Source organism: Macaca mulatta, chromosome 5 (assembly GCF_049350105.2).
Source record: "Macaca mulatta isolate MMU2019108-1 chromosome 5, T2T-MMU8v2.0, whole genome shotgun sequence".
In the NCBI taxonomy this organism is placed as follows: domain Eukaryota; kingdom Metazoa; phylum Chordata; class Mammalia; order Primates; family Cercopithecidae; genus Macaca; species Macaca mulatta.
The window spans coordinates 176,596,459-176,615,505 of record NC_133410.1 but is presented as its reverse complement, the minus strand read 5'-3'; the positions used below and the strand labels follow the sequence as shown (position 1 = coordinate 176,615,505).

Genomic DNA, 19,047 nt, shown 5'->3' with positions numbered 1-19,047 from the left:
CACGGTGAAACCCCGTCTCCACTAAAAAAAATACAAAAAAACTAGCCGGGCGACGTGGCGGGCGCCTGTATTCCTAGCTATTTGGGAGGCCGAGGCAGGAGAATGGCGTCAACCCGGGAGGTGGAGCTTGTAGTGAGCTGAGATCCGGCCACTGCACTCCAGCTTGGGCGGCAGAGCGAGACTCCGCCTCAAAAAACAAAAACAAACAAACAAACAAGAGAAGAAACAAATTCAGTCATCTACATTTATCACACAAGTCTGCCACTTTTAATACTCATTTGTTTCAGTGCCTAAAGGAAAATTTATAACATTAAATATATATATTAGAACAAAGTAAAATTTTCAAATCAAAAATTTAAGTTTTCACCATAAGAAATTAGAGAAATAATAGAAATTTACATGCAATGCAAGCAGGAGGTAGGAGGTAGTAAAGACAAGAGTAAAATCAATAAAATTAAAAACAGAAAAATAAGGAAATAAAATGAAGTAAGCTTATTATTTGAACAACAGCAAAATTGATAGAACTGTAGCCAATTTACAAAGAAAAACTAAGATACAAACTATAAACATAAAAATTGGTGAGGACATTCCTATCAAAAGGAATGCTATGAATGATTCAATGTCCATATATATTCAATTTAAATTTCTTGGCAGACTAAAATTACCCAAACTCATTCAAGAAAAGCAGTTAACTTAAATTGCCTCATATCTATTGAGAAAATTGAATTTGTATTTAGAAACCTTTCGGCAAGGAAACCTCCAGCCTACATGGTTTTACTGGATATTTCTGCCAACCATTTAAGGAAGAAATAATACCAATTCTACCAAATTTATTCTAGAAAATAGAGTAGAACACTTTCTGACTCATTTTGTGACTCTAGATTATACTAATACCAAAACCAAATCAACATTACAAGAAAAGAAAACTGTAGGATAGTAACCCTTATGAACATAAATGCAAATATGCCCAACATAATACAAGAAAATTCATTGCAGTAATATGTAAAAAGGAGGATGTCGTACAACTTAGTTGTGTTTATCCCAATAATGCAAAACTGGCATAACATTCAAAAATCAATCAGTTTAGTTCACCTTATTAACAATTTAAAAAATAAAACTTATATGGTCATCAAAACATGATGCAGAAAAAGCACTTGACAAGTATAGCATGTATGCATGTTAAAAACTCAGCAAACTTAAAAGACAAAGCAACTTCATTAATTTGGTAAAAGACACCTACAAAATCCCTACATCTAAAATTTACTTAAAGGTGAAATATTGAATGCTTCACCTCCCTTTCCACTGCCCCAGTCTGCTCCAGATTAGGAAGAAAGCAAGAATGTTATTTTTCATTTTCAATACCATACTGAAAAATCTTAGGCAATGCAATAAGAAAATTAAAAGAAATGGCCAGGCGAGGTGGCTCAAGCCTGTAATCCCAGCACTTTGGGAGGCCGAGACGGGCGGATCACGAGGTCAGGAGATCGAGACCATCCTGGCTAACACAGTGAAACCCCGTCTCTACTAAAAATACAAAAACTTAGCTGGGCGAGGTGGCAGGCGCCTGTAGTCCCAGCTACTCGGGAGGCTGAGGCAGGAGAATGGCGTGAACCCGGGAGGCGGAGCTTGCAGTGAGCTGAGATCCGGCCACTGCACTCCAGCCTGGGTGACAGAGCGAGACTCCGTCTCAAAAAAAAAAAAAAAATTTAAAAAAAAAAAAAAAAAGAAAATTAAAGGAAATAAGTAGTATACATATTGGAATAGAAGAAACAGAATACTCCTGACAGTTATTAAAGAAGACTTATACAAATAAAGATATGTATCATTTTCATGGGTAAAAAACTTAATATTATTAAGATATCAGTTCTCCTTAAATTGGCCTACATTTTCAACAAAATCCCAGTCGAAATCCTAGCAGAATTTTGTGTTGATGTTGACAATTTTATTCACAATTTTTTGTGGAAATGCAAAATACCTAGAATAGCTGAAACAAATTTGAAAAGAAACTCCAAGATTGTAGGAGTAATGCTAATTGATTTTAAGAATTATTATTAAGTCCATTACTAATGCAACTGTGCTCTTAGGTAACAATCTTGAAGTATAGCTCGATTGAACAGAATAAAGAATCTAGACCCACTTAAATGCAGACAAGTAGCTTTTAACAAAGTAGTGAAAACAATTTGATAGAGAAAAAATAGTGTTCCCAAGAAATAGTACTATAAAAATTGGAGATTCATATACAAAATTAAGCTTGACCTATACTTCATGCCTTATACAAAAATTGACTCAAAATTTGTCATAGACCTAAGTAGAAATGTAAGTCTATAAAACTTCTAGAAGAAAAATATAGGAAAAAATCTACATGACTTGGGTTAGTGAAAGAATTTTTAGAAATGACAACAAAAATATGATCCATAATGAAAAAATAAATTAGACTTTGTCAAAACTGAAAACTTTTGCTTGGTGAAAAGCACTGTCAAAGGACTGAAAAGACAATCCATAGAATGAAAGGAAATGTGTGTAAGTTACATTTTCATAAAACTTTTATTCCAGAATATGTATAGGACAATATAAATAAACAAAGAAAATGGAATAAAAATAGGGAAGTATTTTAAACAAACACATTCACAATGAAGGTATAGTAAATGAGTACATGAAGATATGATCAATATCATTACCCATAAAGAAATGCAAAGTAAAACCACAATGATATTCTACTGTAATATATTGCTGGTGAGAATGCAAAATTGTATAGCCACTCTGGGAAAACAGTTTGCCAGTTTTTTCTAAAGCTAAACATAGTGTTACCATATGACCTAGCAATCTCGCTACTAAGTGTTTACCCAAAATAAATGGAAACATAACTTCACTCAAAAACTTTAACTTGAATGTTTATAGCAGCTTTGTTTATAATCACTAAAACCTGAAACAACCCACAGTTTATCCATTCACAGTTTATCCATTCAAACTGTGAATAAACAAACTGTGGTATGTCCATACAACAGACAGCAACTCAGCAATAAAATGGCAGAACTATTGATTAACACAATATGAATAAGGGTTAAATGTGTTCTAGTAAGTGGAGGAAGCCATGTCTAAAAGTTTAAATAGTTTATGATTCTGTTCGTATGACATTCTGGAGAAGGTGAAACTATAGCAGCGGCAAACAGTGCAATATTTGCCAAAGTTTAGAGTTTGGGGTCGGTAGCTGACTACAGGCAGGCAGTGTGGAAGGATTTTTGGATAATGGAAGTCTTCTCTAAGGAAATGTGGCATTGGATACGTGACTTAAATCATAAAATTGTATACCACAAAAAGCACATTTTGTTAAATATAAGTTTAACAAAATCAGCAAAGATGTATGGGAAACCCAACAGAAAACGCAGTTTGTAGCAAATTTATCTATTTATATAACAAATGAATCTCATAACCACAATAAGCTCAGTGGAGAGAGGGGATGTGCCTTAAGTAACTTTAGAAAATAGTGTTTTGACTGAACTGTAAAGCTAAAAATAAGAATAATTCAAACAATGTACTCTTCTTGGTAAAGTTGTTTCTCACAGAATAATGGCTTAGCAAGTTTTAAACTACATGTGTGGTAGGGTTAAACAAATAAGCAAACATGTTTCAGATATTGATAGTCTTATAGTTTTTACTGTCTGAAAAAGAAGTAACAAATAATGGTGAAGGTTAGAACAGTGTTGTTGATTAGATTGGAGGTATTAGTATGAAGATAGATGGTAGATAGATGTATACATAGAGACAGAGAAATAGATGAGTAGGAAGGCAGATGGAGACATGCATACATGCAAACATATATGTATACACATGTACAAAAGTAAATATAGATGTGTGCAGATAAATGGGTTAGTATACACACATATTTTTTGCTCTGTACTCTAAAGAGGGCATGTAAACAGTGATACCCCAGTAGCAATGAGTATAACTAGTATCCAGATCTTGGTTTTAAATATCGGTCTTCAATGAAAGGAATCAGAGCTTTTTGGAGAAGTGGTTAATTCCAGGGCTGGAGTAGGAAAAAATACAAGTTTAGATGAATGCATCTTGTAGCTGTAAGTAAGGAAAAGCTTACCCCCCGCCTCCTCTGCCCCCCAAAAAAAGAGAAAAGAAAGAAATGCCAAAAGTAAGATTAAGCCTAAAAGTGTTCCCAATGGCCATTAGCTCCTGGGAGCAGTGTATTAGTTCATTCTCATATTGCTATGAAGAAATATCTGAGGCTGGGTTATTTATAAAGAAAAGAGGTCTAACTGGCCCACAGTTCCACAGGAACAGGAAGCATGATGCTGGCATGGGCTCAGCTTCTGGGGAGGCCTCAGGAAACTTACAGTCATGGAGGAAGGCAAAGGTGCAGCCAGCACGTCACACAGCCAGAGCAGGAAAATGAGAGAGCGAGGTGGGAGGTGCTACACACTGTTTTTTTTTTTTTGGACGGAGTCTGGCTGTCTCCCAGGCTGGAGTGCAGTAGCGCGATTTCGGCCACTGCTCTGCCTCCCGGGTTCACGCCATTCTCCTGCCTCAGCCTCCCAAGTAGCTGGGACTACAGGCGCCCGCCACCACACCCGGCTAATTTTTTGTATTTTTAGTAGAGATGGGGTTTCACCGTGGTCTCGATCTCCTGACCTCGTGATCCGCCCGAGTCGGCCTCCACAAGTGCTGGGATTACAGGCGTGAGTCACCGCGCCCGGCCGGTGCTACACACTTTTAAATAACCAGATCTTTGAAGCACTCACTGTCATGAGAACAGCACTAAGGGAATAGTGCTAAACCATTCATGGGAAACAGCCCCCACTGTCCAGTCACCTCCCAACAGGCCCCACCTTCAATACCAGGAATTACAATTCTACATGAGATTTGGGTGTGGACACAGATCCAAACCATATCAAACAGGAAACCAAAATCTTTTGATTAGCAGAAAAACTGGTATAATCTAAACAATATCTGTGGTTTAGTTAGTTGCACTGTGCTTATGTTAATATCCTGTTTTGATAACTTCAATATGGTTATATAAAATGTAAACATTAGGGAAAGCTTGGGGAAGGGTAATTCAAATTGTGAATTATTTTTGCATTTTTGTAAATCTAAAATGTTCCCAAAACAAAAAGTTTAAACATAGTATTTTTAGGTGCACATCTAGTCTCATAAAACCAAATATGGCAAACTTTTAAATCAGAAATTACCACATTGGTTTGAATTTGGCTTCAAACTGTATAGTTTGACAAAATAATTTCACAAGAATTACAACTGTAGAATTAAGATGGACGTTCAAATATGAGAATAATAATGAGTTGTAGCAGGAAACAGATCCCAGTTGTTTTTATCTTCACTTTGAAGAGCACCCAATACAAGGGAGAGAAGCAGAGCACTTAGAGCTAAAGATGAAGGAACCCATATGAGAGGCTTAAGGAGGCAACACGTTTGTGAATAGAAAGAAGGGTGATGATCATCTTACCATATGGAAATGTCCTGCCTCACACATTGTCATAGTGAGGTGACAGAAAGCCTTACAGGGAAGTACAATTTCATAATGAATCTGTTTTATATCCCAGTCTAAGGAAAGAATGTTCTTGTAATTCAAAATCAGATGACAGATGAATAAGCTACATTGCCAACAAAGCTAAGTATTTTTGTAAAATTCAACCTGTCTACATGTCTCTAAATCAGAGATTTAAAAAATCTAGATTAAAAACATGACTAAATGTAAGAAAAGTTAATCTGATGCCTTTAATTACAATACACCATTGACTAGTTTTCAGAGTTTAGTGCACCTATCTTAATAATTTCTATGACTGATTCTAGATTGCATGAATTTTTATTTGAAAACTTTCTCAATATGCAAAAAGCGTTGAGAAAGAACAAAAAGGCAATGAACCTAGATTATAAGCTGAACACTTGCATGTTGTAGGAGAGAGAAGGAAGCCTAATGTTTGGAAGGGACTAACCCACTTGTTATATGTTATATGTAATCCCGTGATTCTGAGAGGAGGTATTATTTGATACTGATTTCCCTCTGCCAAATGACTAAAATAACATTTTATAAAAGACATTTCTCTGACGCATTCAGGTTACTCCACATATGGATCATATATTTAAAAAAAGACCAAATCCACTAAGTCATCAAATTAGAAGTCATTTAATATCTTGAAAGAAAACCAAGCATAGCCACCCACAGTCATTCTAGTATTCACAATATCTGGAATGAAACAAAATAAGAACCAGAAGGGAGTGAGATCTCGAAGAGTTTCTTCTGGTCGTTAAGCTGTATTGGGTTCAGTTGTAACCATTGTTACATGAAAAAGTCTTATTTCAAAACCAGTAATTACCTTTCACTGGGGGTTCATGAATCTAACCCTTTTCTGCTGTGAAGGGACTACTGTATTCGCTGTGAATATTTACTTTTCTATATGTGAGTCGCACTCTTGATTAAACACACAGCAGTCGGCCCACAGGTGAGGAAAGGTACACAGAAGGTGCATGTGTCCCCAGGCACTAACGCCTCTCTCTTTCAGCACCTTTGACCGTTTTCTTACTTACCTTTTCAAACAATATTTTCAGACTGGCAACTAAATGAATGCCTAGAAGAATATGTACATATATTCAGTATCTCCAAAGGGTTGAAAAATAATTCAAGAAGTTTACTACTCTACTAATGGCAACAACAAAAGAATAACCCACCAACGAAATACGATATGATTTACATATTTTAAAACAATTGCTAATTCAGAGTACTAAGAATGCTATATTTGCTGGGATTAAAGTGCTTTCTTTTTACATAACTGAAAAAGCATGACTACAATGCCTTCCATTCTGGCTTATTTAAAAATAAAATAGCAGAAATGTTTCGATTAAGAGATAGAATGATAAAATACATGAAGACATTCTGTGGCTTTATTATTACAAATTGCCACCAAATGAAGATGAAAAGTCAATCCAAAGTTGCTGTGAGTGAAGTTGATTCCCACTGTATCTATAATAGGAGTATATAAAACACATTATCTTGTGTAGATTTACTTTTATATTTTGTACATGATACTTGTAATAGTCTTTTTTTTTCTGGCTCCTTCTAGCATGATTACCCAGAATGTCTACAGGACATTAATAAAAGTGTAACTGAGGAAGAATATATTCATAACTGTGTGTTGTAAGACTGTGATGCTGGCAAAGAAAAATAGGCCCCAGGAAGAAAGTTTTACTCTGCCTTTGATTACAAATGCTATGAGTTACATTACAAATGTCCAAAAGCTATGAGTAAAGTCTTATGAATAGCTGGAGACTATTTAGAAGAAGCTGATGCTGGGAGATTGACAGCATAAATTCTGAAATCTCTTTTTAAAAAATATTGCAATTCCTTCCTTTTTGATGGATCAGGCTGAGCTACTTCTGATTACAAATAATTTCTACTAATAGAAGAACTCTAAGGTAGATAAGGGTCGGATGTTGGTGTGTGAAGCTGTATTGAAAAATGAGAAGTTGGCAAATAATGACCTTTAATGGCCCCTTTCTTTCTGCTTTTTCCTCCCCACCTAATTGCAGAAATACATGACTCATTAAACTCACTATGATTCATATCGCTCAAACATAATTTCTGAAGACTTCACCTTAAGGGTTAAGGAAAGAAGTATGTTCTTAATGCTTGTCACTTGTGATAATCTAATGACTTGCTTCCTTTACTGTTTGTTAAATGAGTTGATTAATTAGGAACAATAAAAAAAATGAACATATAGTTAACCATTTTTTTTTAATTTCAAAAGTGCCTTAGATTTAAAGTAATACTTATTTAAATGGGCACAATGTATTAATGTTAATGGTATAGGTATAATGTCAAAATAACAGATAATTTTATAATGATCTCAAAAACTAGCCCATTCAAGAGAAACCATCATATCTAGAGAGGTGTTCTAACTTCTCACTTGGAAAAATGCAAGTGATTCTACAAATTGAAGTCTTCTTATTTTTCTAGCTATTATGATAAATTAAGAACTTGCAAACTGAGATGGCTTTCTCAAAATCTCCTCTTTGATGACTTTTACCTCCTATTCCATTACTTTGTCTAATTTCAGAGTGATTATGAATCCTGTACATCAATGGAATACATGTTTCAAGAGGGCAGGGTTTATGACAATCATATTTTTTACTGTCTGCCCAGTACCTGGAGGCGGGACCAGGGGCACCAGGTAGGAAGCCACTGCGGAAGTTGGCACGCAATGATAATGTAAGGTATGAGAGAACCTGAGCCAAGGATAATAGCAAGGCTTAATTTTTTTTTAACTTTCCTTTCTCTGTACTAATAAAAGGATGAGTTTCTTCTACTCACTGAGTAGACACTTGGTTACAGAAATCTGGAGTTCAGGCATAGGTTCTGGGTTGAGACATAAATTCAGAAAAGAGTCTATATATAGAATGTAATTAACACCATTATATTGGATGTTATGACCAAAGGAGAGGCTATAAGGAGAAAGGAGGAGTTTCAAGAATTTAGCTCTGGAATATTTCTGGCAAAGGCAATTGTGTCTAATAACACCCATATATCTAGAAATATGAGAGGAAAGCATTAGGCATGGGATTTAACCATATGAAGGTCATTGTTTACCTTAATAAGAGCGGTTCAGGCAGGGCATTTGAGAAAGAAACCCGATGAGTGGATACGGAGAGAATTGAAGGAGAGGAAATGTATATAATGGGTGTAATACATGTTTGAGGAGTTTTACCATAATAAAGAAGAGAAGTTAGTAGAAATTGAAGTAAGTGGGTTTATGAAATTTTTTTGCATGATACAATCTACTTACAAATAAACATTATGCTGAGTACAAGAGAAAATATATTTCCCTTTGTGAAACTTTTGATGTTTCTCAAATTTCTTTATAAAATTTGGGACCGTTGTATACATACACACACATATATGCTTATGTATGTGTTATATATATACACACACACATATATATATGCATTTGTATTAGTAATGGATACAAACTTAACCTCCCTTCTGGAAGCAGTGCATTTGGGCTGCTGAAGGCCAGGGCTTTTGAATTAGACACAGTTGGATTCAAGCTTTGGCACTGGTGCTAAATAAAACTGTGAATAATAGCTCATCTTTTTGGGATACTTCTATGCTGCAGATAGTCTTCTTGGTGCTTTATCTGCCAAACAATTCTCAAGAGACCCTTATAAGATAGATGCTATTATCACACTCACTTAACAGGTTAAAAAAAATTGAGATGCAGAAAGATTCAGCAAATTGTGCCCGGTCACATAGATCCTATGCAGAAAGGCTAGATTTCGGTGTATGTTTAGCCACTATGCTATAGTCAGGTTTGCCCAGCCCCTAGATTAAAAGCAATCTACGGTCGTTATAATGGTATATTTTAAAAAATTAACAACATGCGTGCATGCCACTTCAAGGAAAAAATTACATTTAGTTTTTCCAATCCAATTCTTATTAGTTCTACAGAAGCTTCAGTAAAAGTTGAAGCCATAAGAGCATGATTCATAACTTTTGTTGAATCAAAGTGTGTAAAGTTCAGACAATGTAGTCTTGTGATGGTGAAAAGCAATCTAAAGTATGAATAACCTTTTAATAATATTTGCTCAGTAAGTCATATTGCAGATAAACAATCAAAGTCAGATTTCTTGGATGGAAGTTTTTGTCCTGGGAATTACTTTCTATAGGAAAAGACAGTTTTGAAAATAATCTTGCCTTATCAACAGCTTCTCCTCCCATGAGATGTCTTCTCAGTCTGCAATCACTCCTAGGTAATATGCCCTGAATTTGTTTCTCGTTTATGGAGTGGTTTTCCTTCACTACATGTAATCCACTGCTAAAAACCAATGCATTTATTTTATCTAGTTAGGCTAAAATGCTGTAAGTCTCATTGCCCATAGTAGACACTGCCTAACATGCCGTTACCTGACTTTGGTGCTCTTGAGATATTCTGAGGCAAACTCATGAGTCAAAGCATCTTTGTAAAGATACTGCTGCTAAGTTTTTCTCGTTTAATTGGGGTCACAAAGAATGATCATACCTAGGCATTTTGTTTCTCTCTCTCGTTGTGGTAGAAATGATTTTGGAGTTACACAGGATCCTATGTATCTGTCACCTCCTGGCTTTTAACTCCTGGGAAAAGTATTTAATGTCTCTGAACCCCAGTATTTTCATCTGGAAAACGGGGATGATAATGATAATACTGCCCTAGAAGTTTGCAAACAAAAAAATAATATGTGTAAAACATTTGGGTAGAATATCCAGTACCTCCAAAAGAACTTCAAACTTTTGCATATTAAATGGTATTCTTATAGGACAATTTGCTGTGAAGATTAAATTAAACAAGGTATGGATGATGTTTATCGACATTCAGTAAATTATTTTAATAATTTCTATATGTTTGTATAATACATAGTGCTATTTTAGGTAAGATATATGATATCAACATGTATCTTACTTTTCATACTGCTATGATTAACATTTTCTGTCAATCAATAAATATGATAGAAATAGGAAAAGGTGTCAAAAGGGTAGAAAAGGGAATAGGATTAAAGTTAACTCTAATCCCATTAAAGGTCAAAAGGAAGGGTATCATCTAAGAAATGAATCTATATTAAATAAAATGTTACTGTATGAAAAAGGGGGATCAGTTGATGACAAAACAGGACAAAATCAGTGAACAATTTTTATAAGAAAATTTTATTCTAAAGAGGCAGGTGTATTCTAAAGAGACATTATTATTAATAAAAAGAATTTGAGCTCTGGGGACGTAGAGGTACCTGGGTTTAGATCCTGACTTGGGCAAGTACATTGTATAGTACAATTTCCTCCATTCTAAGAGAGCTGTTATAATATTATAATAATATCTTCCTGCAATGTGATTTATATCTGACGAATATACCAAAACTCAGGCTTGCAATAATCTCTTAATTAAATCTTGCTTTTGAAAGATGGTCTCACAGTCAAGCACATAAGTAAAATACACTATTGCACCAAAGATAAATTTCCTTCTTCATGTAACAAGCACACTTAAACTACCTTAATCACTGAGGCCCACCTAACTCCATAAATATAGAAAGTAATTTTAACCTATTATGTATGTTTATCTCCTACAGAAATGTAACCATTTTTCCATGATTCTTATCTCTTGCTGGATGTATATTTAAATTTTCTATACTTTGTAACTGAGAGTAATAAACTTCCTATCTCTGTGGCTCTCAAAAATGGTAACCCTTTTATATCAAGTGTATAGGTTCAGATGTCATATAGACTGCATGAGGACTGCCAAATAAGGAGGATCTAGGGACGTATCTTCAACAAACAACTCAGTCAATTACTACCCACTTTATAAAATAAGAAATTACTTGTCAACATAAGAGCCTGTCTCTTTCTTGAGAACATCAGACTGAAGAGATAAGCTTGGCCTCAAATATTGGCCTTTTTAACACTAAATTCTGACCACTGGGGTCATATACCTTAAGATAGAAAATTACTTTAAACTATACTGATATTGACTATGTAAAACCATTTTACCATCCACACTTGCTGAGATTATACATAAAACATAACATTCATCTCTAAAATGGCTAATCAAAAGTACTTAAAATGGATTCTTAGGTATGCTCAAGTCCAAATCTTTAATCTTCAGTTTTGTTTATTTGCTTCAGAAGCATAGCAAATAATTGCATTTAAAAAAATCTTGTTACCATGGTAATGTTTAATAATCTCAGAAATATAATTTGAATATTCTATAAATGTTTCTTCTGAAAAATTGGCATATAAATGGTAACATTAGACCACACAATGCATATAATATAATAGTAGCTACTCCCAAATAATTATACTCAAATGAACAGAAAGCGAAAACAATAGGCATTTGCCAATTTAATCATTTACCATGCTGGCCTAATTACTTGATACCTTTTTTTCTCTATAGTGAAATATAACTACCTCACAATTAATAAAACAAAAATGGTAACTTTCAACTGCAAAATGAGATCTTGAAATCTTAAGATGAAATTAAGATTGTTAAACTAACAGCGATGGAAAATAGCCGCATTTAGGTCCTAATTCAGTATTCATCCGAAGAAACACAATATAAAAGTAAAGTTTTCCTGCATTGATTATTTTGTGTGAGTAAACAATATGTTTTGTGTACCAAAGTTTAAATTATAATTTTTTTTTGCATAAAAGTTCCCAGAAAGTTTTTTTGTTTTTGTTCTTTGAGATGGAGTCTTGCCCTGTGAACCAGGCTGGAGTGCAGTGGCGTGATCTCGGCTCACTGCAAGCTCCGCCTCCCGGGTTCACGCCATTCTCTTGCCTCAGCTTCCTGAAATTTTTTATAATATAGATTTGTAAAGAATCATCATTACACACATATACTTGTATATAATTTCTAAGACCACAAGGCATAGATTCACATTTGTATATAATTTTCAAAACCATGTGAAATGGAGACCTTTTCATATAAAGCATATTCAGACAACTTAATGTTTATGTTGGCTTTTTAAAAAGTTAATGACTATTAGAGCAGTTGCTCTAAAATGATTCAGACAAGGCCAAAAAAAGGAAAAAAAGACTAAATCTTGTTATACATTGCTTCTATTCAACAGAAAATTATTCAAAAATAAGCTATCTTCTAAAGAAAGCATGGATTTAGAATAAAATTAATAGTCAAAATTATTTTAATTTTTTATAGACAGAAACAAATATAGAGATAAAAAATCTTATAACTTCAGTTAGAATTTTCAATCAAATTACATATGAAAGCAGGGACAACTAACTTGCCTCTGTGAGATAATACATTGTTTCAAAATTAGCATGGATTTAAGATTTCATAATACTAACTCTATTTAATAGTTATATTGAAGACCCACTAATTAAAATTTAATAAAAACAAATTAAAACAATATTTTCTGTTAAAAACATCAAAAACACAAATGAAATTTTATAAATCAATTTTCAAAAGACTGAAAAGCTTTGCAGAAATGAGCATTATACTCACATAGTCTCCACAAAACATTTTGATGATAATCGTTAACTTCAGGGATGAAAATATTTGATCAATTGCATAAACTTGTTTCACTGTGAAGCCAGAAAGAACTGAGGTTCACTGTTAAATCAAATGTAAATATGTTCACTGTTCACCTCAGACTCAGGTAAGAAAATGTAAAAGCAAATCTGGATACAGCATGACTTGAGATACTGTATTTATACTTAGTTATCAGTCATAGGTGAGTAGGCAGAATTATTGCACAAAATAAATAGAACCATTAACCTAATCCCCGGTTGTATGTTGATTTAAGACACATAAAGTAGCCAACTAATGAAAGAAATGTAATCTTTTGAAAAAGCTGATGACTTATGGAAAGCTTAGTTGATTACCCACAAAGTTAATGATTTATTTTCTGCTTAATTGTTGTTAACATGCAAACTCTTTCAGGTGCTCCAGCCTTAGTTTCCTATTTTAAATTGCTAGGTTCTACGTGTATCCACACAATTTAAAAAAAAATTTCAACTACTGTTTATCTGCTCTTATATTTAAAAAATAATGTATTTAGGGGCTGGGCACGGTGACTCATGCCTATAATCCCAACACTTTGGGAGGCTAAGGCGGGCAGATCACTTGAAGTCAGGAATTTGAGATCAGCATGGCCAACATGGCGAAACCCTGTCTATACCAAAAATATACAAAATAAAAAATTATTTTAAATATATTTAGAAAAGAATTCATTATCCACCAATAAAAGTCTTTGGAGAAATATATTCACCATCATTTTTTGCACTTAATTTTCCTATATTATATATATATGGAATTTTAATATTTAACGATTGCATTTTAAGGGAACACATTTTAGAAAAACCTGTAAAGTTCAATGCAGTTTTGGAAACTATCTAGATACATTCATATATCATTCCAAAAATAACAAAATGAATCTGTATTATATTATTTTACTGCTACTTGCTATTTATTGAACAATGTAGTATTCATTTATAAAAATTTTAAAATACTTTGAACAAGAATTAGGAGCAAATAATCCTTTATTGAAAGAACAAAATACTACAAGACAAGTGTCAATTGATCATCATCCATAGCTCTAGAACTACCCAATAATTCTGATGTTAAAATGTGAATAAAAGCCATGAAACAGGATGTCTTAATGTAATACACACACAGACACACACACAAACACAAATATATATATATATAAAATGAGCAGCTATATATATATATATTCTTCAGCATTCAATTTATAATATAATCTGATTAGCTTACCAATATACCTGGTACTATGAGACATATATGGAACCATGCAGCTTGGCTCAAAATCATTAAAATCTAGTAAGTCCTACTATGTATGTGTATGTGTCTGTGTATGAATCAGGGTCTTGTATTTTTGCTGTGTACATTTAGACAGCATATAGCAATTATAAAATAATAGATATACTTGTTAAAACTATAGGATTCAGAATTAGAAACAAAAGAAGAGTTTTCAACTACAATTATTTTTTAATTAGAAACAATAGAAGAGTTTTCAACTACAATTATTTTTATGATTAGTAAGTTACAGTTCTTACAGCTTTTATTATAGTCTAAATATGTGAATATGAACAAAAATTGTCAAAATATTTGAGAACAAAATCCTTTCCCTAAGATTATTAAATAATTCAGAGAAAAGAGATTTGATAATATTCCCTAATTTTCTCCCAGATAATAGTTTCTTAGTATATAATTTTGTTACTCATTATTTTGTGATTTAGCTTTTAAAAACATGTCCTCAATGGAAATTATGATATCTAGTATTTGGTTTATAATATTCCATGCAAAAGAGGGTCATGAGACACCTTTTGATACCAGTGTGGCAAAATCTTGAAAACTATTGGGAAAGATGGTAGTTAGTTAGCTAATGTAATTCTGTTTTATGTGTTTATGAAAATTTCCCTGATGAAAATTTAAAAATGTTTGGCTGTAACTTATTTACTTATACTTAAATATCATTTGATTATCTACAATCTGTACAGTCATAAATGTTATCAATAATAAAGCTTTTTTCCCCCTATTCTAAACATTGTTTCAAGTCAATATACTTGTATAAATTAATTCTTACAACTCTATGAGCTTGATACTGTTATTGCCCATATTTTATCCACAGCATAGATAGCTAGTAGAGAGGAAATGGAGTTGCTCTGCAGCAAGAATGTTGCCTAAAATCTCACTCTTGAAGTGGGAGAGTGAAATCTGAACCTAGATTGCCTAAAGTGGTATGGGCTACTTAGGCAGCATTAATTCTTCAGCCCATGAATATAAAATATATTTTCAGTTATTTGTGTTGTCTTCAGTCTTTCATCAATGTTTCACAGTTTTTAATGCACAGATATTTTACTGGCTTGGTTAAATTTACTCCTAAGTATTTTATTTTTTCATGATACAGTTTTAAATAAGATGTTTTCTTAGTCTGTTTTATGGATAGTTTCTTGTTAGCATATAGAAACACCACTGATGTTGTGTAATGACTTTGTAACCTGCACCTTTACTGAATTTTTAAAATCAGTTATAACAGTTATTCAGTGGAGTTGATAGGATTTTCTATGTATAAGATGATGTCATCAGCATACAGATACAATTTTGTTTCTTCCTTTCATGTATAAGTGTGTTTTACTTCTTTCAGTGTATACTTTTACTAGTGAGTTTTTTTTTTATTTTTATATATTTTCCTATTGCTATTTAGTGACCGTTTCCGTTATCTTGAAGGAATCCTTTTAGCATTTCTTATAAGGCAGAGCTAGCAGTGATAAAGTCCCTCAACTTCTGTTTTTTTTTAAGAAAGATTTTATCTCTTTTTCACTTTTGGAAAATAGAATTGCTAGGTATAATATTCTTGGCTCACAGTTGTTTTTCTTCTAGCTTTTTGAATATATTATCTCAGTCCCCTCTGGCCTCCAAGGTTTCTGCTGAAAAATCCATTGATAGTCTTATTAAGTCTCCCTCATATGTAATGATTTGCTTTCCCCTTGTCCTTTCAGTATCCTCTCTTTGTCCATAACATTTGACAGTCTGATTACGATGTGTTGATGTGGATCTCCTTGGATTCATTCATTAGGTATCCATTGAGCTTCCAGTTCAGCACAGCAAGGTACCCATCCTCCTTCCAATGAAAGATTTCAGGAATTTATCACTAGAGAAAGGTAAGGGCGAAGGCACAGAAATTGCTGCCTCTCTTATTTGGGGCTGAGGAGTCTTATTTTTTATTTGCAATGTAGGCTCCCAACTAAAGGCTTGTTAGAGGCCAGGATCACAGGGAGCTTCTGGAAATCTGTGTATCCGAACTCTTTCTAGAAGTTGAAAGCTGGATTGATCCTAAGGACTACAGATACTGGGAGTAGTTGTGTGGATTAAAACTTCTCTTTGTTCTTTTTGCTTGAAGGAAATCCTCTAATACCCTTTTCCTGCTGCTCCTCAAGCAAGGTAATTATTTTAATAGACAAGCTGTCTGGTAGAGATTATAAAAGTTGGGTGCTATATGCGTGGTACAAATTCTTCACCCCTCTAGATGCAGCTAGGAATTGGGGATTTCTTCCTGATCATAAGGCACAGTGCTCAAGGTGGGCTTCGTAGTTTACATCTGCCTTTCCTACCCATTTTAATGTGTATATTTTCTCAATTATCCAGTGTTTAGGAGTCTTTCAACTAAATTCTGTCATTCTCTTGGAGAGAATTGTTCCATGTGTAGGTGTTAATTTGGTGCGTCTATGGGAGGAGGGATAGTTAGAATCCTCTTATTCTTCCATGTTGCTTGTGTCAGCATCTAGTAAAATTTGAATTACTGTCTAATGTGCCATATTAAATAAACATTTAATCCTTCTTGGAGTCACATAATCATTCATTAAATTTATTAGCAAATATTTATTAAGCAACTAAAAGGTTTCTGACACTGCAATAGGTATTTGGGATACTTCACGAAACAAGATAGGCAAAAATCTCTGCCTGTGTTGCTTACATACATTAATTAATGATTTGAAATTTTTATGTTATACATGATGAAAAAATATAATTAACAAAAGTTGTTTAGTATGTTTATATATTTTTATATATGGTTGACATTGCCATTGCCTTTTTCAAGTACTGCAAATTGCCTAACACAGCAATCATAAGAAGAAGGCTAGACAGAGAACATTTTTTTTTTCCAATTAGACAATGATCTTCAAGTTGTTTTGTCTCAATATTCCCCAAAGAATTTGTAAATCTATGTACCTCTTCTACTTTTTTACAAATGTCATATAAAATACTTTCATTCAAGTTTAAATAGTCACAGTTATTTTTCACTCTTCTCAAAGCATCCAATGTGATCTCAATACCATAGCAATTCAATGTCCACTTAATTCATCTAAATATGTAAAATAAGTTCTTATTTAACAGTGGAATATTTTGCATCATTTCTCTCTTTCTCTTAATTCTTATTTCCATTCTATTTCCTGCACAGTCATTTATTATGAGGTAATTTATGCCTGAATATCTTCTAGGGGATCACCTTATCATATATTTATACATTATATTTATAACTTAAAGAAAGTTGCTTGTAATGATTTCCATCTTTATTCAAACTGGAAGCCATGGGCTCTTCCCATTAATCTTTGTTATTTTCATAAATAACCTTGATAAAGTAGTTATACCACATGCTATTTATACATTTACATGTTGATAATCATTTGATTGCTACTAATAAAGTTGATTTGGGGCTAATACTTGACATTTTCACCCTTTTAAGTGTTAGCCATTAAATTGTTGTGTGCTTGTATTTTGCAATTTTCTTATTACTAATAATGTAATCTTTTTATATGTTAAATGGCCATCCTTACATGTTCTTATGCAAAGTGTTCAAATATTTTCTCCATTTTCAATGAAGTTGGTATATTTAGTATTGATTTGCAAGAGATCTTTATAAATTCTGGACAAATAACCTTTTATCAGCTTTGATTTATAAATATTTGCTTTCAGTTTGTGGCTTGTCTTTTTATTTTTTAAATGTTGTCTCATGAATAGAGTAGTTTTTGTTTGCTTTTAATTTATAATTGAATAAACTCCAATTAATTATTCCTTTTCAAGCTTTTTGTATTTAAAAAATTTTTGCCTATCCCAAGATCACAATATTTCTTCTAGAAATTTATAGTTACACCTTTTATGAAATATAATAAATACTCAGTTATATATTTTGTATGGTATAGTCAAGTTTCATTTTTTTCTCTTCATAGGGATACTAAGTTGTTAAAGTACCATTTATTTAAAATAATTTTTTCTCATTGATTTGTTTTTACACATTAGTAAAAAATCACTTTAACATATATGTATGGGTCTATTTCTGGATTCTAACTTATGCCTCATTGATCTAGATGTCCTTCCTTTCACCACTACCACATCATCTTAATTCATAACTGTAGATTTATAATTGTGAAAATCAAGTAATGTGATTTCTGCAACTTTGTTACTATTTTTCTCCTCCTCCTCCTTTTTTAATTGCTTTGGCTCCTATAGGTTATGTTTTTTATTTTATAAATTATTAATATCCTTGTCAATTTCTTAAAAAGCATACTGGGAACTTAATTATAATTACATTAAATCTATAGGCTTATCCGGAAGAAGAAAAAGTACATTAATGTCTAGTCTTCTGATCCATGAACATAGTGTATCTCTCAATTAATTGAAGCCTCCACTTTCATTAATAATCTGTTGTTTTTAGTGCATTTACTTTTTATCTTAAAATACCTCATATTTTCTGATTTCATTGAAAATCATATATGTTATTTTGTTTTTGAATTATTTGTGTCAAAAAATAAATATACTATTGCATTGTATTCTGTGACTTTGCTAAGTTAAATTGTTAGTTATTACAGCTGTTTTGTAGAATTTTTAGAGTTTTGTACTTATACAATCAGATTATTGTTCGAATGTCTGCAGCTCACTCAAAATTAATGTTGAAATTTAACCTCCAATACAATAGTTTGAAGAGGTGGAGCCTTGAAGATGATTAAGTCATAAGGAATCCTTCCTTGTG

The 19,047-nt window shown here is 32.9% G+C and overlaps 1 protein-coding gene across 1 annotated transcript in view; it reads right to left on the bottom strand.

Annotated features, from left to right (window-relative positions):
- The window catches only part of ANXA10 (annexin A10), a 99,684-nt gene extending 86,501 nt beyond the window's left edge, over window positions 1-13,183 (bottom strand). Inside the window, exon 1 of the mRNA XM_028848871.2 lies at window positions 13,002-13,183. Within this exon, the coding sequence (XP_028704704.1) occupies window positions 13,002-13,019 (18 nt within the window). The 5' untranslated portion in view covers window positions 13,020-13,183. The remainder of the gene's footprint in view (window positions 1-13,001) is intronic.
- Window positions 13,184-19,047: the final 5,864 nt, after the last annotated feature.